The sequence below is a fragment of the Lepus europaeus genome, chromosome 11 (genome assembly GCF_033115175.1).
Source record: "Lepus europaeus isolate LE1 chromosome 11, mLepTim1.pri, whole genome shotgun sequence".
Lineage (NCBI taxonomy): Eukaryota > Metazoa > Chordata > Mammalia > Lagomorpha > Leporidae > Lepus > Lepus europaeus.
In genome coordinates this window covers 9,238,431-9,256,861 of record NC_084837.1, presented here as the reverse complement: position 1 = coordinate 9,256,861, position 18,431 = coordinate 9,238,431, and the positions used below count along the sequence as shown (strand labels likewise).

General features: G+C 44.0%; 1 protein-coding gene across 5 annotated transcripts in view; it reads right to left on the bottom strand.

Annotated features, from left to right (window-relative positions):
* The window catches only part of MEF2A (myocyte enhancer factor 2A), a 152,410-nt gene that overhangs the window by 66,604 nt on the left and 67,375 nt on the right, over nt 1-18,431 (bottom strand). For all 5 annotated transcript variants that reach the window (XM_062204955.1, XM_062204952.1, XM_062204951.1 and 2 more), the window contains exon 3: nt 2,843-3,046. In XM_062204955.1, the coding sequence (XP_062060939.1) occupies nt 2,843-3,046 (204 nt within the window). The remainder of the gene's footprint in view (nt 1-2,842; nt 3,047-18,431) is intronic.

Sequence of the window (18,431 nt, the reverse complement as noted above, 5' to 3'; positions counted from 1 at the left end):
CAAAGCAGACCATAATAAAGGAGACTACTATAAAATGTTTTGAGATTTACTCTCTTACACTTTAACTGATGACCGCAATAGAGATGAAGACTGAGGTAGTTTGAAAATTCTGTGAGGATTAAATCAGACTACATTCTTCACATTCTCTAAAGTAAAAACTTTATGCTGTGCGAAGTACCCTCAACTTCCATGGGCCAAGAGTAACAACTGCTGTAATGAAAGAGCAGAGTCATTAGGGTTAAGGAGAAGGATTGCCTTCTACAATTAAACTAGCTAGAATATATATTTGTTGACATTATCAAAGTCAAGTCTAATTTTTGTTCAACTCCTTTGAAAGTGTAGCTTTTGATAGGACATACAGAAGCCATTTAAACACAGCATGCACACCCTCCATTTCAAGGAAATCCAGTTATGAAGTCTCCTAAAAAGCCTGCTCAAATGATCCTCCATTTACAAAACTATAATACAAAATGCATTAATAATACATAACAGGGAAAGAGCACTAAATGGTTCCTGTTACAAATAAGTGATAAGATATACCACAAATGCTAATGCAGAGATATTTCAAAAAGTCCATGGGAAAATAGAATTAAAAGATAATGTGGGGGATAGGGGGAGGCTGGTGTGTGGTACAGTGGGTAATGCCGCCATCTGATGCCAGCATCCCATGTGGATATGGGTGCCAGTTCCTTTCTTGGCTGCTCCATTTCTGATTCAGCTCCCTGCCTGGGAAAAGCAGTAAAAGATGACCCTGCCATCCACATCGAGGCTCCTGTGGCTTCAGACTGGCTGTTACAGCCATCTGGAGAGTGAATCAACAGATGAAGATCTCTGTCTCTCCGTCTCTGACTTTCAAAAATAAAAAATGATAATATGGGGACAGGTGTTTGACCTAACAGTTAAGATGGCCACATCCCACATCAGAATGCCTGGGTCTAAGGGCAGGCTCCACTCACTTTTCCAGTTTCCTGCTTCTGTGCAACCTGGGAGGCAAGAGTGATGCTTCAAAATAACTGGCTCCCTGTCAACCCTGGGGAAACCTGGAGAGTGTTCCTACCTCCCAGTGGGGAGCTTCTGGGGACGGAATCAGCAAGACATAGCTGTCTGCCTCTTTCTGCTTAACAAAGAAAAAAAATTAAAGATAATGTGCATTTTCCATTAACTTTGTGAAGGTCTCTCATATGATAAAATAATTTACAACTGACATAAGCAGAGACAACAAAGGGGTTTGGTTAAAGATGGAATTATGCAGGTTAGTGAAAGTGTTCCACAAAAACAAAATCAAAAGCTTCACACCCATTTCAGGCTAGGTTCATGGCTGCGACTCCTTTAATAAAATAGTGGGTAATTCAAGCTGCAGAGTTTTAGCTATAATTATGCTGTCTTTTCACTTCTCGTTTGAAACAATTTATTAATGGCTAAAAAGTAACCGGTTTTCTTTTAAAATATAAATTGCACAATTTTTTTCCAGTAACAAATTAAAACAATCATTGTCCAAAAAAGAGTAGCTAAGGTAAAGAATATGGGGAAATGTTAAACACATTTTCAGAACTGTAACAACCCACAGATGCTAATAAATTAGATATCTTTACAATAAAATTAGTAGAGCATCTTTTTCTATCTTCATTTCAATTACCAGACATGAATTCTAGAGTTGGACTTCACCTACTCTTGGTAAGTTTGTTAGTCCTGCATCATCTGCACAGGGCTTCACCAAGGAAGCGCCTAATCCAATGAACATTCTTCTAATACTACAAAACGAAGCCAAGTATGTATGCTTCAAGTAAGGAAAGAAAACCCTTTTGAATAAAAATGAAACAAAAACCTCCAAATATAAATAAGACAAAGGCAACTATGAAGTTAATTTAAAATGCCATTAGAAATATAATGCATGGAAAAGTTATCTTTTATATGATTTTGAGGCAGAAAAAGGGGATAAATTGCATTGATTTTCCTTTTTGAAGCTTTCCCTTTTAAAACATGATTCTCAATGAATCACTCCATAAAAATACTTTTAACTTAATAAGGCTGGCAGAACTAAATGGGCAGCGGATTTAAGAAAATGAGGATTTCTCCCTCTCCACAAATTAAAGCACGGTTACTACAACAGCAATCCATATGTGATTTCTTCCCTTTCACTGTGTTTAAAGTTCTGAATTGTCATTGTCATTATGAAATGACTGTCTTAATAGTAACACTATAACTTCATACAGTCCAAAAGTGATACAGTGTCTTACAATGTTAATTTTAAAATTCACACAAAACAAGTAATCAGAGGAAATGAGAGACTACATTAGTTAGACTACCATAGTGTACATGGTAAAAGTTTATTGTTTGAATAAATAGGATATATTTATAAGACAAGTGGGTCATCACAGAGCAGTATTAGACCCTTCTAGGAAATGACTGAGAAAAGAGATACATATATAAACCAATTTATATTCTGTAGTAAACAGCAAACTAACAGGGCCAGCATTATGGCACAGTGGGTTAAGGCACAGTCTGCAACACCAGCACCCCACTTCCAATCCAGCTCCCTACTAACGTGCCTGAGAAAGCAGAAGATGGCCCAAGTATTCAGGCCCCTGCACCCACTCAGAAGACCTAGATAGAGTTCCTGGCTCCCTGCTTCAGCCTGACCCAGCCTCAGCGTTCACAGCCATTTGGACAGTGAACCAACAGGTGGAAGATCTTTCTCTATCTCTGCCTCTCCCTATCATTCTGCCTTTCAAATAATAAAATACATCTTTAATTACAAAGAAAGCAATCTGACAGTTAATGTTCTAAAATGGAAGACTGAATTATTATCCCCAATTCACACATTACTAGACATATGTGTTACCTCAACAATATCCGAGTTGGTTCTGCTTTCGTGAGGCTCGTTGTATTCTGTGTACTTGAGGAGAACCTTGTCCATATCAGTGCTGGCATACTGAAACAGTTTGTTGGAGCTGTTGAAAATGATGAGTGCTATCTCACAGTCACAGAGCACACTAAGTTCATAGGCTTTCTTCATCAGTCCAAACTTTCTCTTTGTAAAAGTGACCTAGGCAATCAAAAAGAAAAACCAGTACATTTTTATTAAAAGTACAAATCTCAGACTGCAAAGATGGAAAAGATTCCAAACCTCATACTCCACATGGGCCTTCCTTCTACTACAAAAGGTGAAGAACCAGAATAGAAATACAGGTCTCTTATTATCCATCTTAAATTTACCATTAAAAACGCTAAATCGTACCTCAAGTAATCCAGCATCATACAGACTTTAAGCTCTAAACAACTAAGTACATCCTTCTCCCTCCCAAACTCTCTACTGCATACACTGAAATTCAGTCTAGGATTAGCAAATTCCCCAATATCCTCAAATTCTTTTTAGGGATGGTGTTATTGCATAATAGGTAAGACCACTGCCTGCGAAGCTGGCATCCCATATGGGTGCCAGTTCATGTCCTGGCTGCTCCACTTCTGATCCAGCTCCCTGTTGGGGCCCTTGGAAAGCAGCAGAGGATGGCTCAACTGCTTGGACCCGTTACCAATGCGGGAGACATGGAAGAAAGCTCCTGGCTCCTGTCTTCAGCCTGGCCTAGTTCTGGCTATTGTGGCCATCAGGGGAGTAACCAGCAGATAAAAGACCTCTCTTTATCTCTCCTTCTCTAACTCTTTCAAACAAATAAATAAATCTTTAAAAAAAAAAAAAAGTATCTACTATCTATACTACTACCACCCACACTAAATTACGTAATATATCAATTGAATTATTTCTACACTGAACGTGATGGATTTCCTGTTTAACTTGTAACATCCTGTAGAATACTTGCCAAGTAACTGCCAGAGAGATATTCTGAAATGCAAATCAAATTGTCTATGTGGGAGCTTGAAGTTCTTCACTGCACCGAAAGTAACATTCAAACTCACTGAGCACACAAAATAAATGATTTAAACTTACTCTCTATCTGACCTTATTCCTCCCTTATACCCACTAAGCCACACTAGAATGGATGTGTGGAAATATATGTGGGGTGCCTGTGTTCCTTAGATACCAGCTACTTTCCAGCTCACAAATTCTACTATGTGCCTGCTCCACTTTGATCTATCTCCCTGCTAATGTACCTTGGAAGGGAAGTGGAGAAAGCTCAAGTAGTTGTACTTCTGTCACCAAGAGGGGAGACCAGGACAGAATTTCAGGCTCCTGGCTTCAGTCTGGCCCAGTCTCAGCAGCCATTTGAGGAGCAAACAAGCAGATGGAATTTATCTCTCTCTCCTTCCCCCTCTGTCACTCTTTCAAATAAAATAAATAAATCTTTATAAAAAATAAACCTTATATTATTTAATCTTTTGAAAAAGCCCTTATTATATAAATACATATATAGAATATAATTTTTTTTACTTGTCATACTACTTTCCCTTGCACCTATACAAATTCCTAACATACTTTTGCAGAAAAACAGCATCTTTCATTCCATATTTTTGTGCATGATCATATAATCCTATAATATATATGGACATACTCACAAGGAATTTTTATGTTTTACAAGTAAGACTTCATCAATATTCTTTTATTTTTGTTTGATTTACTCATTCAACCACATCTTGTGGATATGAACCTAAGTCAAATGCTACAACTATAGGGTTGTAGCATTACAAAGAATATTACAAATAACTTTGTAATATTCTTATATAAATTTTTTTTAATCTTTGCTAGTATGATAGATATAAATAAAAATCCCATTTTTTAAATTAGACTATCTTTTTCTTATATTTATTGTCATTTGGGATTTCTTTCCTCTAAACTACTTACCTTTATCTAAGTAAAAAATCCTTACAGATACAAAACATAGCTTACAAATACTTTTATGAAATTTCTCATTTATGCATGGAGTTTACTTATGAATCATTGCCATTAAGTTCTCCATTTTTATTATCAGTTGCAATTCTGATTTTCAGAATGTGGAAACCATATTTATCATCAGAATATACCATAATTAAAATATGCTATGTTAAGATTTAGAAATCTGAATCATTTATGTCTTGAGATGTACCTAGATGTATTTGCTACATTAAAATGTAGCACAGGAGCCAGTACTATGGTGTAGTGGTAAAGCTGCCACCGGCACTGGCATCCTATATAGGTGCTGGTTGGTGTCCCAGCTGCTCCTCTTCTGATCCAGCTACTTGCTAATGTGCCTTAGAAAGCAGCAGAAGATGACCCAAGTGCTTGGGCCCTTGCACCCACGTGAGAAACCCAGAAGCAGCTCCTGGTTTCGGCCTGGTCCAGCTCTGGCCACTGCAGTCCTTTGGGAATGAACCAAGGCAGGAAACACACTCTGCCTCTCTCTCTCTCTTTCTGTAATTCTACCTTTTAAATAAATAAATCTTAAAACTAAAAAAAAAATAAAAATTTAGCACAGGTGAAGTCATTTAAATTATTTAATTATTTTTTTTGGACAGGCAGAGTTAGACAATGAGAGAGAGAGACAGAGAGAAAGGTCTTCCTTTTCCGTTGGTCCACCCCCCAAATGGCTGCTACAGCCGGCATGCTGTAGCCGGCGCACCGCACTGATCTGAAGCCAGGAGCCAGGTGCTTCCTCCTGGTCTCCCATGCAGTTGCAGGGCCCAAGCACTTGGGCCATCCTCCACTGCCTTCCCGGGCCACAGCAGAGAGCTGGACTGGAAGAGGAGCAACCAGGACAGAATCTGGCACCCCAACTGGGACTAAATCCCGGGGTGCCGGCACCACAGGCGGAGGATTAGCCAAGTAAGCCAAGGTGCTGGCCTTTTTTTTTTTTAATAATTTTTTTTTTGACAGGCAGAGTTAGACAGTGAAAGAGAGAGACAGAGAGAAAGGAGATGAAGTCATTTAGAAAATGTTTATTCTTCTAGCACTGAAGTAGAGGGAAAAAATGACAATCAAGATTAACTCTTGCTCTACGTAACACATTCAAAATGAGTAAAATATTAACCAGACAGTATTAAACTGAAACAGGCAACATCTCAGAAAATGCATTAAGCATAATTAAAAAATTATTTTTATAAAATAGTTCATTATTGGGGCCGGCGCTGTGGCACAGCAGGTTAAAGCCCTGGCCAGAAGCGCTCGCATCCTATTTGGGCGCCGGTTCGAGTCCTGGCTGCTCCTCTTCCGATCCAGCTCTCTGCTATGGCCTGAGAAAGCAGGAGAAGATGGTCCAAGTCCTTGGGCCCCTAAACCCATGTGGGAGACCTGGAAGAAGCTCCTGGCTCCTGGCTCTGGATCGGCACAGCTCCAGCTATTGCAGCCATCTGAGGAGTGAACCAGCAGATGGAAGATCTCTGTCTCTCTCTGTATCAACCTCTCTCTGTAACTCTTACAAATAAATAAAATAAATCTTTAAAAAAAATAGTTCATTATCAATAAAGAGTATGGTCCTGCTGTCCTTTCCAAAACCATTAATTCAAAAATATTTTTTCGAAGTTAACACTCAGAAGAAGCTGAAGATAAAGGAAGGGGTTGTGGAAGTAAGGATTTAGTTTCTAACTACAGCAGTTTCCTTGCTATTCCTCCAATCTGCTCCAGTTAGAGCAGGATCAGGAAGAGCTTTTTCAACTAGACAATTTGCACAAAAATACACTTAGGCTTCAATGATGGCATCAAAATTTAGAAATTAAAGTTATATAAACATAGCACTTTCAAGCTTTCTAATCTAAAACTTTTTCTTTCTAGTGTTTAGTCTGTTTTTTAATTGAAAACTTTTTATTATATTATCTGTAGGAGAAGAGAAAAGTTAAAAGGAAGTAACAGATTTTTCCATAGACTTCTGTCCCCACACATGCCTAGGCTGCCGAATTATCAATATCCCACAAAGAGTGGTACCTTTACTACAAACTTTGCACTGATACATCATTTCAACCAAAGTCTGTGGTTTACAACAGGGTTCGCTCTTGGTATTGCACACATTCTGAGGGTTTAGACAAATGTATAATGACATGCATCCACTATTTCAGCATCATGTAAATTCTGCCTTAAAAATCCTCTGTTCACAGGGCTAGCATTGTGGCATAACGGTTAAAGCTGCTGCTTTCAATTCTAAATTTCTGCAATTCTGACAATTCTTGACATTCTGACACTTGGCATATGGGCGCTAGTTCAAGTCCCAGTTGCTCCACTTCTGATCCAGTTCCCTGAAAACGTGCCTAGGGGAAGCAGCAAAACATGGCCTAAGTCTATGGGCCCTCGCACCCACTTCCAGCTTCAGACCGGTGCACCTCCAGCCATTGCGGCCATCTGGGGAATGAACCCGTGGGTGGACAATCTCTCTCCCTTTCCTCTCTCTGTAAACTCTACTTTTCAAATAAATAAATAAATCTAAAAATAAATAAAACCTCTGTTCTCTGCCTATTCATCCCCCTTACCACCATCCTCCTCACTCCACCCCCAGCAACTACTGATCTTTTTACTGTACTGTAGTTTTGTCTTTTCCAAAATGTCCTCTAGTTGGAATCAGATAATCAGTAGCCTTAGCAGATTCATTACTTTCACTTAGTAATAGGAATATACAGTTCCTCCATGTTTTTTCATGGCTTCAGAGCTCATCTCTTTTTAGTGCTCAAGAATATTCCATTGTCTGAATGCACCAGTCTATTTATTCACTCATCTAATGAAGTACGTCAGATTGATTCTTAAGTTTTCACAATTATGAATAATGCTGCTGTAACCATCCATATGCTGGTTTTAAACACTCAGCTCCACTGAGTTAAAATTAAGGAGTGCAACTGATGGACTGCACATTAACAGCAGGTTTAGTGTTTTGTAAGAAAGCATCAAAAACCTGAACTATAGTTGGTTTAACTACTGGAGGCTCAGTATGGACAAATCTGAAAGTTACAAACTCCAGGGAAGAATCCGTCTGGGAGGACACACCCACTCTTTTTTGAGTTTTATCTCTAGAACTTCTAAGAGGTTCTCACAGTGAAGATGACAGAAAATCCCCCTGGGGCTTCAGCAAGGACCAGGGTAAATGGCCAAAGCATTCTCTTCTTAACAAGAGTTGAGCCATCAACAGAAATCATTGCACCAGAGCTTAATTTCTAAGGGACTTCATCAGAGCTCCACTGCTGCAGCAGAAGGGACATACACAAGCCAGCATGCCCCACCTGCTGGGGTGGTGAGGCTGACTGAGAAGCGACTGGCAAGTTCACCCTCCAGGAGCCCAGGGTCATCAAAGCACTGATCTCTAGTCACAGGTTCACAGAATGCTTCCTCAGCATCCTCAACCCAACCACCACGTCACAGAGCGTCTGCTTACCACAGGTTCCCTTTCCCAAATACATTGTGCCTGACTTCCAACAAAAGATCAGATGGCACACGAAAAGGGAAGAAAACAGAGTCTGAAGAAACACAGCAAGCACCAGAATCAGAGTCACACAGCACAGGAACGCTGGAATTAGCAGACCAGCAGTAGAAAACAACTACAATGAATGTGCTGAGGGCTCTAATGGGGAAAAAAAGAGAATGTATAAGAGCAGAGCAGTAAACATAATCAGAGACATAGAAATTCTAAGGAAGAAAAAATGTGAAAGAGCAAAATCATTGTAACAAATAAATAAATTTCTGATGGGTTCATTAGTAGGATAAAAACTACGGAAAGAATCTCTGAGCTTGAGAATATATCCATAGAAACATCCTAAACTGAAAATCAAAGAGAAAAAAGACTAAAGTGAACTGACTATCTAAGAACTGCAAAATAACTAAACAGATGTAAAGTAAGAGTAATGGAAACATCAGGAGAAAAACAGAGAAAGGAGAGACAAAATACAGATGTTTCCCACCTACAATTGGATTATACCGTTATAAAACCATTTTAAGTTAGAAATACTATAGCTGAAAATGCCTGTATACTGTGGAGCATGAGCTGTTTACCCAGGTGACAACATGGATCACTGGCAGCTGTGGTTCAGTGTCACTGCCCAGCATAACAATAAAGACCAAAATTCAAAGTATATGGCCAGCGCCGTGGCTCACTAGGCTAATCCTCCACCTGCAGCACCGGCACCTGGGGTTCTAGTCCTGGTCGGGGCGCCGGATTCTGTCTCGGTTGCTCTTCTTCCAGTCCAGCTCTCTGCTGTGGCCCGGGAAGGCAGTGGAAAATGGCCCAGGTCCTTGGGCCCTGCTCTTGCATGGGAGACCGGGAGGAAGCACCTGACTCCTGGCTTCAGATCGGTGCAGCACACCGGCCGCAGTGTACCAACCGTAGCAGCCACTTGGGGGGTGAACCAATGGAAAAAGGAAGACCTTTCTCTCTGTCTCTCTCTAAATCTGCCTGTCAAAAATTTAAAAAAAAAAAAAAATTCAAAGTATGGTTTCTTCTGAATGAGTTTTACTTTTGGACTATCACAAACTCAAAAACTTTTGAAGTCAAACCATTCTAAGCTACAGACCAACTGTATTTAAAGCGGTAACAACTGAGAATTTCCCTAAATTAATGTCACACACAAAAACCAGAGATATAAGAAGCTCAGAGAACACCAGACAGGACAAATGTAAAAAAGGAAAAAGAAACAAAGGAGGGAGGGAGGGAAAGAAAAAAAGGGGGGGAGGTGGAGAGAGAGAGGGAGGGAGGGAGGGAGGGAGGGAGGGAGGGAGGGAGGGAGGGAGAGAGAGAGAGAGAGAGAGAAATATATCTATTCTTTTCACATACTCATGTAAACTGCAGAAAAATCAAAGATAAAATTTTAATAGAAGCCTGAAGGGAAACACATCTTAAATACAGGGGATCAAATGTAGGGAACCAGACCGGAGGAACCGTGCCCCTAAGATGGCGCCGACTCCCTGCTTCCGGGTTCTTCCTCATCTCAGGGAGTTCCCGCTCTTGCTCGCTCCTTCCCGCCTTAGATTTCCCGCTCTAGCTCGCTCCTTCCCGCCTTGCCACGAGATTGTCCTATCCCCGCGCTTCTAGCCTATCACCTGATTTGTGACGTGTATTGTGCATATAAACCCTTGCTACGCGGGTGTAAGGGAAGTTCCTGCCCAGAAGAGATCGAAGCTGGATCTCCTGCTTGCCGAGCAATAAAGGAACCCCGTGCAAAGTGTTCGGTCTCTGTCTCTTGCTGGACGAGGACGGCGCCGAGCAGCTGGTGGCCCGTACGGGGAGCTTCCTCTACGTTGCCCGGTAAGTAGAAGGTAAGCGAGGTCAGTCTTACCGTCTGGGCCCCGCGAGTGAGGTATATCTCGTGGTTGGAGGGTGGACGCACCCTAAGATAGCGGACGTGTTTCCCCGCTTTAAACTGAAAGAATAGCGGACGTGTTTCCCCGCTTTAAACTGAAAGAATAGCAGACTTGTTCCCCCGCTTTAAACTGAAAATAAGATAGCGGACGTGTCTTCCCGCTTTAAACTGAAAATGGGAAATTCATCTAGCCATTCAATGTTGCTTAATCCGTTAAAAGCATTATTGCGTAGCAAAGGGATTAAGGTTTCTAAGACCACACTTGTCAGGTTCCTTGGAAGTGTTGATTTCTTTGCGCCGTGGCTCACCCACGAGGGCCAAATAACTCTTGAGTCTTGGGAGAAATTAGGAAAGGATCTCCGGCGCACAGTTAACGATCCCCAGGAACCCGATATCGACCCCGTTGTTCTCCCCTTATGGGAACTACTGCGGGCGTGCCTCCAAGAGGAGAGGTCGGTGGGAGCGGACCGCCCGACTCTTACGGCGGTTCGCGAGGCTCTCGAGGAAGTTCGTTCTCAGAGCTCGGACGGCGCCCGGGACCTCATACAATTTAAGGACACGGGATGCCAGACTTCCTCACTGGCCTCAGGCTCCGAATGTGGCTCCGCCTCCTCTGAGTCTGAGGGGGAAGGGGACGGCGATCCTAAATCCCCGCCTCCTACGTATGCGCAGCTGCGGCAAAAGTTAAAAGATGCCTGTTTACGCCCTCTAGTGCCTACGGCTCCTCCTATCGATGTCGTGCCCGCCCATCAGATTAAAGACGCAGCGCCTCCTACTGGCGGTCATGTAGGCGTGCCTCAGCCCCATCTAACACCCGTGCCGCCATGGCCATTAAACGTCCCAAATGTGCCACCTTTTTCAGGCAGACAGTTTCATCAACAAGCCTGGAAACAGTTGCGAACTGGCGCTCCCGCTGCCCCCGCTCAGGCTTACCCTGTTTTGGCTTTGGGCACGCGAGAGGCCCGGCACGAACCATTGGACATGACAGTATTAAAACAACTTAAGGCTGCGGTCCATGACTATGGACCCACAGCCCCATTCACATTGTCACTCCTTGAATCAGTCGGCCAGTCCATTTTAACACCTAGCGACTGGACCCAATTGGCTCGGGCCTGTTTAAGTCCAGGCGGCTTTCTTTTGTGGCAATCTATGAATACAGAGTGCTGTCATGACCAGGCAGATGAAAATGCTGAGGACGGCCACCCTACGTGGAATGCTGATATGCTTTTAGGGCGTGGACCTTATCAGGCTGACCAGACCCAATTCCCTAGACAAGTATACAGGCAAATTTCCAACTGTGCCCAACGTGCGTGGAGGCAGGCGTCCAATCCAAGTGACTCAGCTAGCCACCTCACCAAGATCGTTCAGGGCACGGCCGAACCCTTCGCTGATTTTGTCGCTCGCATACTTGAGGCTGCGTCGCGTATTTTCCCTTCCGAGGTTGACGTTCAGCCACTGGTCAAACAAATTATTTTTGAGCAGGCTAATAAAGAGTGCAAAAACATTCTTCGACAATATAGACATAAATCTCTGGACTCCTGGTTAAAATACTGCAGAGATACCGGTGGGCCACTTACTAATGCGGGCCTAGCTGCGATGCTGGCAAAAGTCAAAGAAAACAGTCCAAAATCTAAATCGACCCGACCCCCCATATCTTCAGGACTTTGCTTCCAATGTCATCAACCGGGTCACAGAAAACGCGATTGCCCCAATCTCAGCCATGGGTATTCCACGGCACAGCCTTCAGGCATAGAGCCTTGTCGCCGTTGCCGCAAGGGCCCTCATAGGGCAGAGGTATGCCGTTCTGCTTTCGATATCGATGGCAACCCACTTACAGGTAGCGCCCAGGGGCCAAAAAACGGCCAGAGGGGGCTCCCCAACCCAGCGAGGAGCCCCCAAAATCAAATCTACTCTCAGGTTCCACCTCCCGTGTCTGCGCTACACCCAGTGCACCCTCAGCCCGTGCCACTCACGGGTCCGCAGGCCTGGACCTCCGCGCCACCTCCCCTCTCCTCTTAACTCCGGAGATGGGGGTACAATTAGTGGAGAGCGACTGCTCCGGTCCTCTGCCCCCGGATTCGGTTGGATTAGTGTTGGGTCGGTCCTCCGCCGCCCTCCGAGGGCTAGCTGTGATCCCCGGGGTAGTTGACTCTGATTTCACTGGTAAAGTAAAGATCATGGTTCAGGCCCCTCAGGGACCTTTAGTAATCAATCCTGGAGACCGTATCGCACAAATGTTATTACTGCCCAGTCTTCACTCTTTAATCCCAGCTAAAAACCACGTTCGCGGCGCTGGTAACTTTGGGTCCTCTGGCATTAATTTTACCGGCTTACATATGCTTTTAAATGAACGTCCCACTTTAGTGTTGCAGATCAATGGCAAGGACATTAAGGGACTTTTAGACACAGGAGCCGGCAAATCCATTATAGCAACAAAGGACTGGCCTAGTACATGGCCTACAAATGTGGCGGAACAAACCTTGCAAGGACTTGGTTTTGCTCATTTCCCAAAAATCAGTGCAGCCTTGTTGTCATGGCAGGATAGCGAGGGTCATAGAGGACAGTTTTCTCCATTCATTTTACCTCTACCCATTTCCCTTTGGGGGAGAGACGTCCTGGCCGAAATGGATGTTGCTTTGGTCACCACTTCCCCTGCAGTACGATCTATGCTACAAAATATGGGTTACGTCCCAGGCAAGGGACTCGGTGTCCAGCTCCAGGGCCACCCTTCCCCCATTGAGCCAAAACAAAGACCAAGTAAAGTTGGCCTGGGTTTTTCCTAGGGGTCACTGTTTCGCCTCCTAAACCAGTGGAGCCTTTACCCATCTCGTGGCTAACGGACGTACCCGTCTGGGTTCCACAGTGGCCCCTATCTCAGGAGAAACTGGAGGCAGTCAACACTCTGGTCTTGGAGCAGGTCAACGCTGGTCATTTGATCCCATCCACCTCTCCATGGAATACGCCTATTTTTGCCATCCGCAAAAAATTAGGTCAATGGAGACTCTTACATGATCTTAGGGCAGTCAACGCACAGATGCAGCCTATGGGCCCTGTGCAACGTGGTCTTCCTCTGCTTTCGGCACTTCCCAACCAATGGCCTGTTATTGTAATAGATCTTAAGGATTGTTTCTTTTCCATTCCATTGGACAAAAAGGATACCCCACGTTTTGCTTTTACTGTCCCCACCCAGAACCAGGAACAACCGGACAAGCGTTGGGAGTGGACAGTCTTGCCTCAGGGTATGACTAATAGCCCCACCATGTGTCAAGTCTATGTAGCCCAAGTACTAAAACCTCTTAGAGACCGATATTCCGACTGCAGGTGCCTACATTATATGGACGACCTACTGTGTGCAGCCCCCACAGCAGAGAGGCTCCTGGCCTTATACAGTACACTCCAACAAGTGCTGGAAGGGGCAGGGCTGCATATTGCACCTAATAAGGTGCAATTGTCGTCTGTAGTTTCTTATCTTGGGGCTATAGTCGCCCCTACTCAAATTAGACCTCAAAAAATTCAAATAAAAATCAATGCTATCTCCACTCTAAATGACTTACAAAAACTTTTAGGGGATATCAATTGGATTAGGCCCTACCTTAACATTCCTAATGCTGCATTGCAGCCCCTCTTTAATATACTTAAAGGAGACCCGAATCTTGCTTCCCCCCAAACCTTCACCTCTGAGGCCAAACAAGCACTGTCAATTGTCAACGATGCCCTTAGTAAAGCTGCCCTAAAACGTTGGGACCCTGCGGGAGACCTTACTCTTTGGGTCCTCGACACCCTTAAACAGCCCACCGCGGTCCTATGGCAGGATGGGCCTCTCCTCTGGATCCATCCCTCAATGTCATCTACTAGATCTATTAGTTACTATCCCGTGGCAGTGGCGGAGATAACTCTCCTAGCCATTCAGAGGGCTATCCAACATTTTGGACGCGAACCATCCACCATTGTTGTCCCCTATTCCATGGAACAGGTACGTGTGCTAATCGCTTGTACTGATGCTTGGGCGGTTTTAGTCTGCTCCACTTCCGCAACTATTACAAACAGAACACCCTCTGATCCTTTGCTAACCTTTGTTCAGTCTCACCCAGTTATTTTTCCAAAGTCCACATCCCAAAAGCCCTTACAGGGAGCCCCAGTAGTGTATACCGACGGTTCTAAAACAGGAGTCGGTGCATATGTTGTTTCAGGATCTGTGCCAAAAACATTCCAATTCGCTACTAACTCCCCCCAGGTAACTGAACTTCTTATAGTTAACCAAGTCTTCTCTGATTTCCCCGGACCTGTCAATATTGTGTCTGATTCACGCTATGTGGTTAATTCTGTGTCTATCCTTGAGGCCGCAGGACTAGTCAATTCTTCATCCTCCGTAGCGACAGTTTTCCTCACCCTGCAAAAATCTATTTGGAATCGGTCTGCTCCTTTCTTTATTACTCATATTAGAGCTCATTCTTCCTTACCTGGACCCATGACCACAGGCAATGCTATAGCTGATCAAGCCACACGCCCCATTTGGATACTCCAATTTTCTTCCCCAGAAGAGCAGGCTATCCAGTTTCATTCAGAGTTCCATGTAAACGCAAAAACCCTTGCCGCCAAATTCGGTCTTTCTCGTGCTGCCGCTCGCGATATTGTTCGCCATTGTGCCGCATGCCCTACTTTAACCCCTGTGCCTTCGGTGGGGGTTAATCCCCGAGGATTACTACCAGGACATATCTGACAGATGGATGTCACCCACATATCCGAGTTTGGGACCTTAAAGTATGTTCATGTGTCAGTTGACACCTGTTCCCAAGTAATTTTTGCTTCTCTGGAGACGGGTGAGCGTACCACCCATGTCATTAATCACTGCCTTGCTGCATGGGCAGCCTGGGGCAAACCAAAAACTTTAAAAACAGATAATGGTCCTGCATACACAAGTAAATCATTCCAAGATTTCTGCACCCGTATACAGGTACAACATAAAACTGGAATCCCTTATAACCCTCAGGGACAGGCCATAATTGAAAGGGCTCATCGAACCCTCAAGGCTTTTCTCTTAAAACAAAAGGAGGGAATTGCCACGGGCAAAACCCCTCGAATGCGCCTCTCCCTTGCACTGTTTACTATAAACTTTTTGAATTTGACAGATCATTCTATGTCCCCCGCTGAGAGACACATGTTAAAGGAGCCATCTTCACGAGGCTATGTCCGTTGGAAAGATGTCCTCACGGGAAAGTGGTACGGCCCGGATCCGGTATTATGCTGGAACCGAGGCGCGGTCTGTGTCTTCCCACAGGAATCTGGAAGAGAACCTCTCTGGATACCGGAAAGATTGGTCAGAAAAACAGCCCCGCCGCCACAAGATACACCTCTATCACCTACGGACGACATCTCCCCCGAGATAACCGAGATTACCACGCTCTCACAGGACGACAAATTGCAACAAAACAACGAGACGTCCCTGTGTACTTCGCTGGGTGAGCTCCTTCATCAACAACAAGTTGGAGAGCGTCAGACATCAGTTCCGCGCGGCAGCGTATGCTGCTCTCCATCACCGTGATCCGGATGCATATGCCATGCTGGCTCGCATGACTTATGACCGGGTCCATACCAGCGATTAAAACCCTCGTCCCCCCATCCCTACTCACGCCTCACATATGGACAATGCCTCCATCAGGCACACACCTTCCTCGAGTTGTCTTGTTCCCCCTCTCATTCATTGGGCTGTATCACCCATCCCTGACGGGGAGCGAAAACTGGGTATGCGAGACCAAAGGTACTGCAGCAGGAGTCCACCCGGGGGTTCCGGGGGTCCTGGGAGAGCATATGCATATGCATGCAGGTTCAATTCCCAGCCTGCCCCAGCAAAAGGGAATAAAAACTGATCCCTAACGGAGACATCAGGGGTTGTGGCCAGGCCCTTGAAGTTCCGTAACTAACGGATCACAAGCACGCTGGGTATGCACCTCTACTCTCTGCCTAGTAAATATTCTCCCGGCCCTCATGAGCCAGGGCCGTCGGGGATGTGATTTGTGCAAAAACAAAAGGAGGGAGATGTAGGGAACCAGACCGGAGGAACCGTGCCCCTAAGATGGCGCCGACTCCCTGCTTCCGGGTTCTTCCTCATCTCAGGGAGTTCCCGCTCTTGCTCGCTCCTTCCCGCCTTAGATTTCCCGCTCTAGCTCGCTCCTTCCCGCCTTGCCACGAGATTGTCCTATCCCCGCGCTTCTAGCCTATCACCTGATTTGTGACGTGTATTGTGCATATAAACCCTTGCTACGCGGGTGTAAGGGAAGTTCCTGCCCAGAAGAGATCGAAGCTGGATCTCCTGCTTGCCGAGCAATAAAGGAACCCCGTGCAAAGTGTTCGGTCTCTGTCTCTTGCTGGACGAGGACGGCGCCGAGCAATCAAAGATAAGAATTATACTCAACTTCTTAAAAATCATGCAAACAAAAAGAGAGTAGACTGAAATATTTAAAGTGTCAAGAAGAAAAACTCTACCAAGCTAAAATTCTGTATTTGGCAAAGTTATTCTTCCAAAATGAAGGAGAAATAAAGACTTTTTCAGACAAAAATTGAGGAAATTTGTTGTTTCTGGGACTGTCTTACAAGACATGAGGAAAGTTTTTTATAGAGAAGGAAAATGATATAAGTCAGAAACATGGATCTGCATAAAGAAAGAACATCAGAGAAAGAATAAGTGCAGGTAAAACAAAAACTTATTTTTCCTATTCTTAGTTGACCTAACAAGTAACAATTTGTTCAAAATAAGAGTAACAATGCATTAGATAACTGCAGCTTATATAAAAGTGAAAAGAATGCCAGCAGTGATGCAAGGGGCAGTAGAGAAGAATTAGGAATACTTTGTTATCATAGGTGCTCACACTACTTGTGAAGTGGTGCAACATGATTTGAAAGTTTATTTGGAGATGTTGTAAATGTATATTGCAAACTCTAATAAAGCAACCATGTGAAAAAGGGAAGAAGTATCCAATATGCTAAGAAAGGAAAGAAAATAGAATCAAATAAAAGGCTCAATTAAAACCTGAAAAGCTAAAAAGAATTTTTTAAAAGGCTATTTTTTAAAAGGCTGTTACTCAATAGGACTTGACTCCTCAGATTCATGCAAATGTTCAAACCCCAAAGCCTTTGTTAGCAGTTAATTGATTAATACAGATTAGGGTGATTGGCTAGGAGGTGGGCCTGACCTTGGAAGATGGCTCTGGCTGGGTGGGTTGATTGTTACTAATTGTTTATTTATATGAAAGGCAGAGTGACAGAGAAAGGGAGAGGGAGATGGAGAGAGAGAAATGGATCTTCCATCTGCTGGTTCACTCTCTAAATGGCTACAATGGCCAGATCTGCTCAGGCCAAAGCTAGGTGCCAAGAACTCCATCCAAATCTCCCACATGGGAAGCAGCTGCCTTAGCAGGAAGCTGGACCAGAAGCAGCACAGCCAGGACTACCCATCTGTACCAACACCAGCCACAGGGTTGGCTACTTAAACCCAGTCCAACCCAGCTTCCCTCTCTGCTTCCCAGTTCCCCCCACACATGCTCCACCATCACCAGCCTCCACTAGAAGCCAGACCAATGAGGCTGTCTGTTCTTGAACTGTGAACTCCCAGACTGTGAGCCAAATTAAACCTTGCCTTCTCAAGAATCTCTTCTCGGGTATTTTAGTGAAAGTTATAAAACGCTGACTAAGACAAAATTTAAAGACAAAAACAAGAGAAAAGAATAAGCGCAACAAATATTGTAGATGTTAATCAAGTATCAATCACTTTGAACATCAATGGTACAAAATATGCAAACAGAAAATATGCAAAATATGCAAATGGAAAACCATTGTCAGAATGGATCAAAAATAAGATCCAACCATATATTGTTTACCAAAACCCCTTCAATACAAAAAAAAAGATTGCAAATAAAGAGGTAGAGAAAAGATATATGCTGCTAACACTAATCAAAAGATAACTGAATAAGTAGTTACATTAATTTCAACAGAAGAGCAAGTAAATTTACAGGAACAAAGAGAAGCAACATATAAGGATAAGGAGATTGGGGCCAGCACCATGGCACGGTAGATTAATCCTCTGCCTGCGGCGCCAGCATCCCACATGGGCGCCGGTTCCAGTCCCGGCTGCTCCACTTCCAGTCCAGCTCTCTGCTATGGCCTGGGAAAGCAGCAGAAGGTGGCCCAAGTCCTTGGGCCCCTGCACCACATGGGAGACCTGGAAAAAGCTCCTG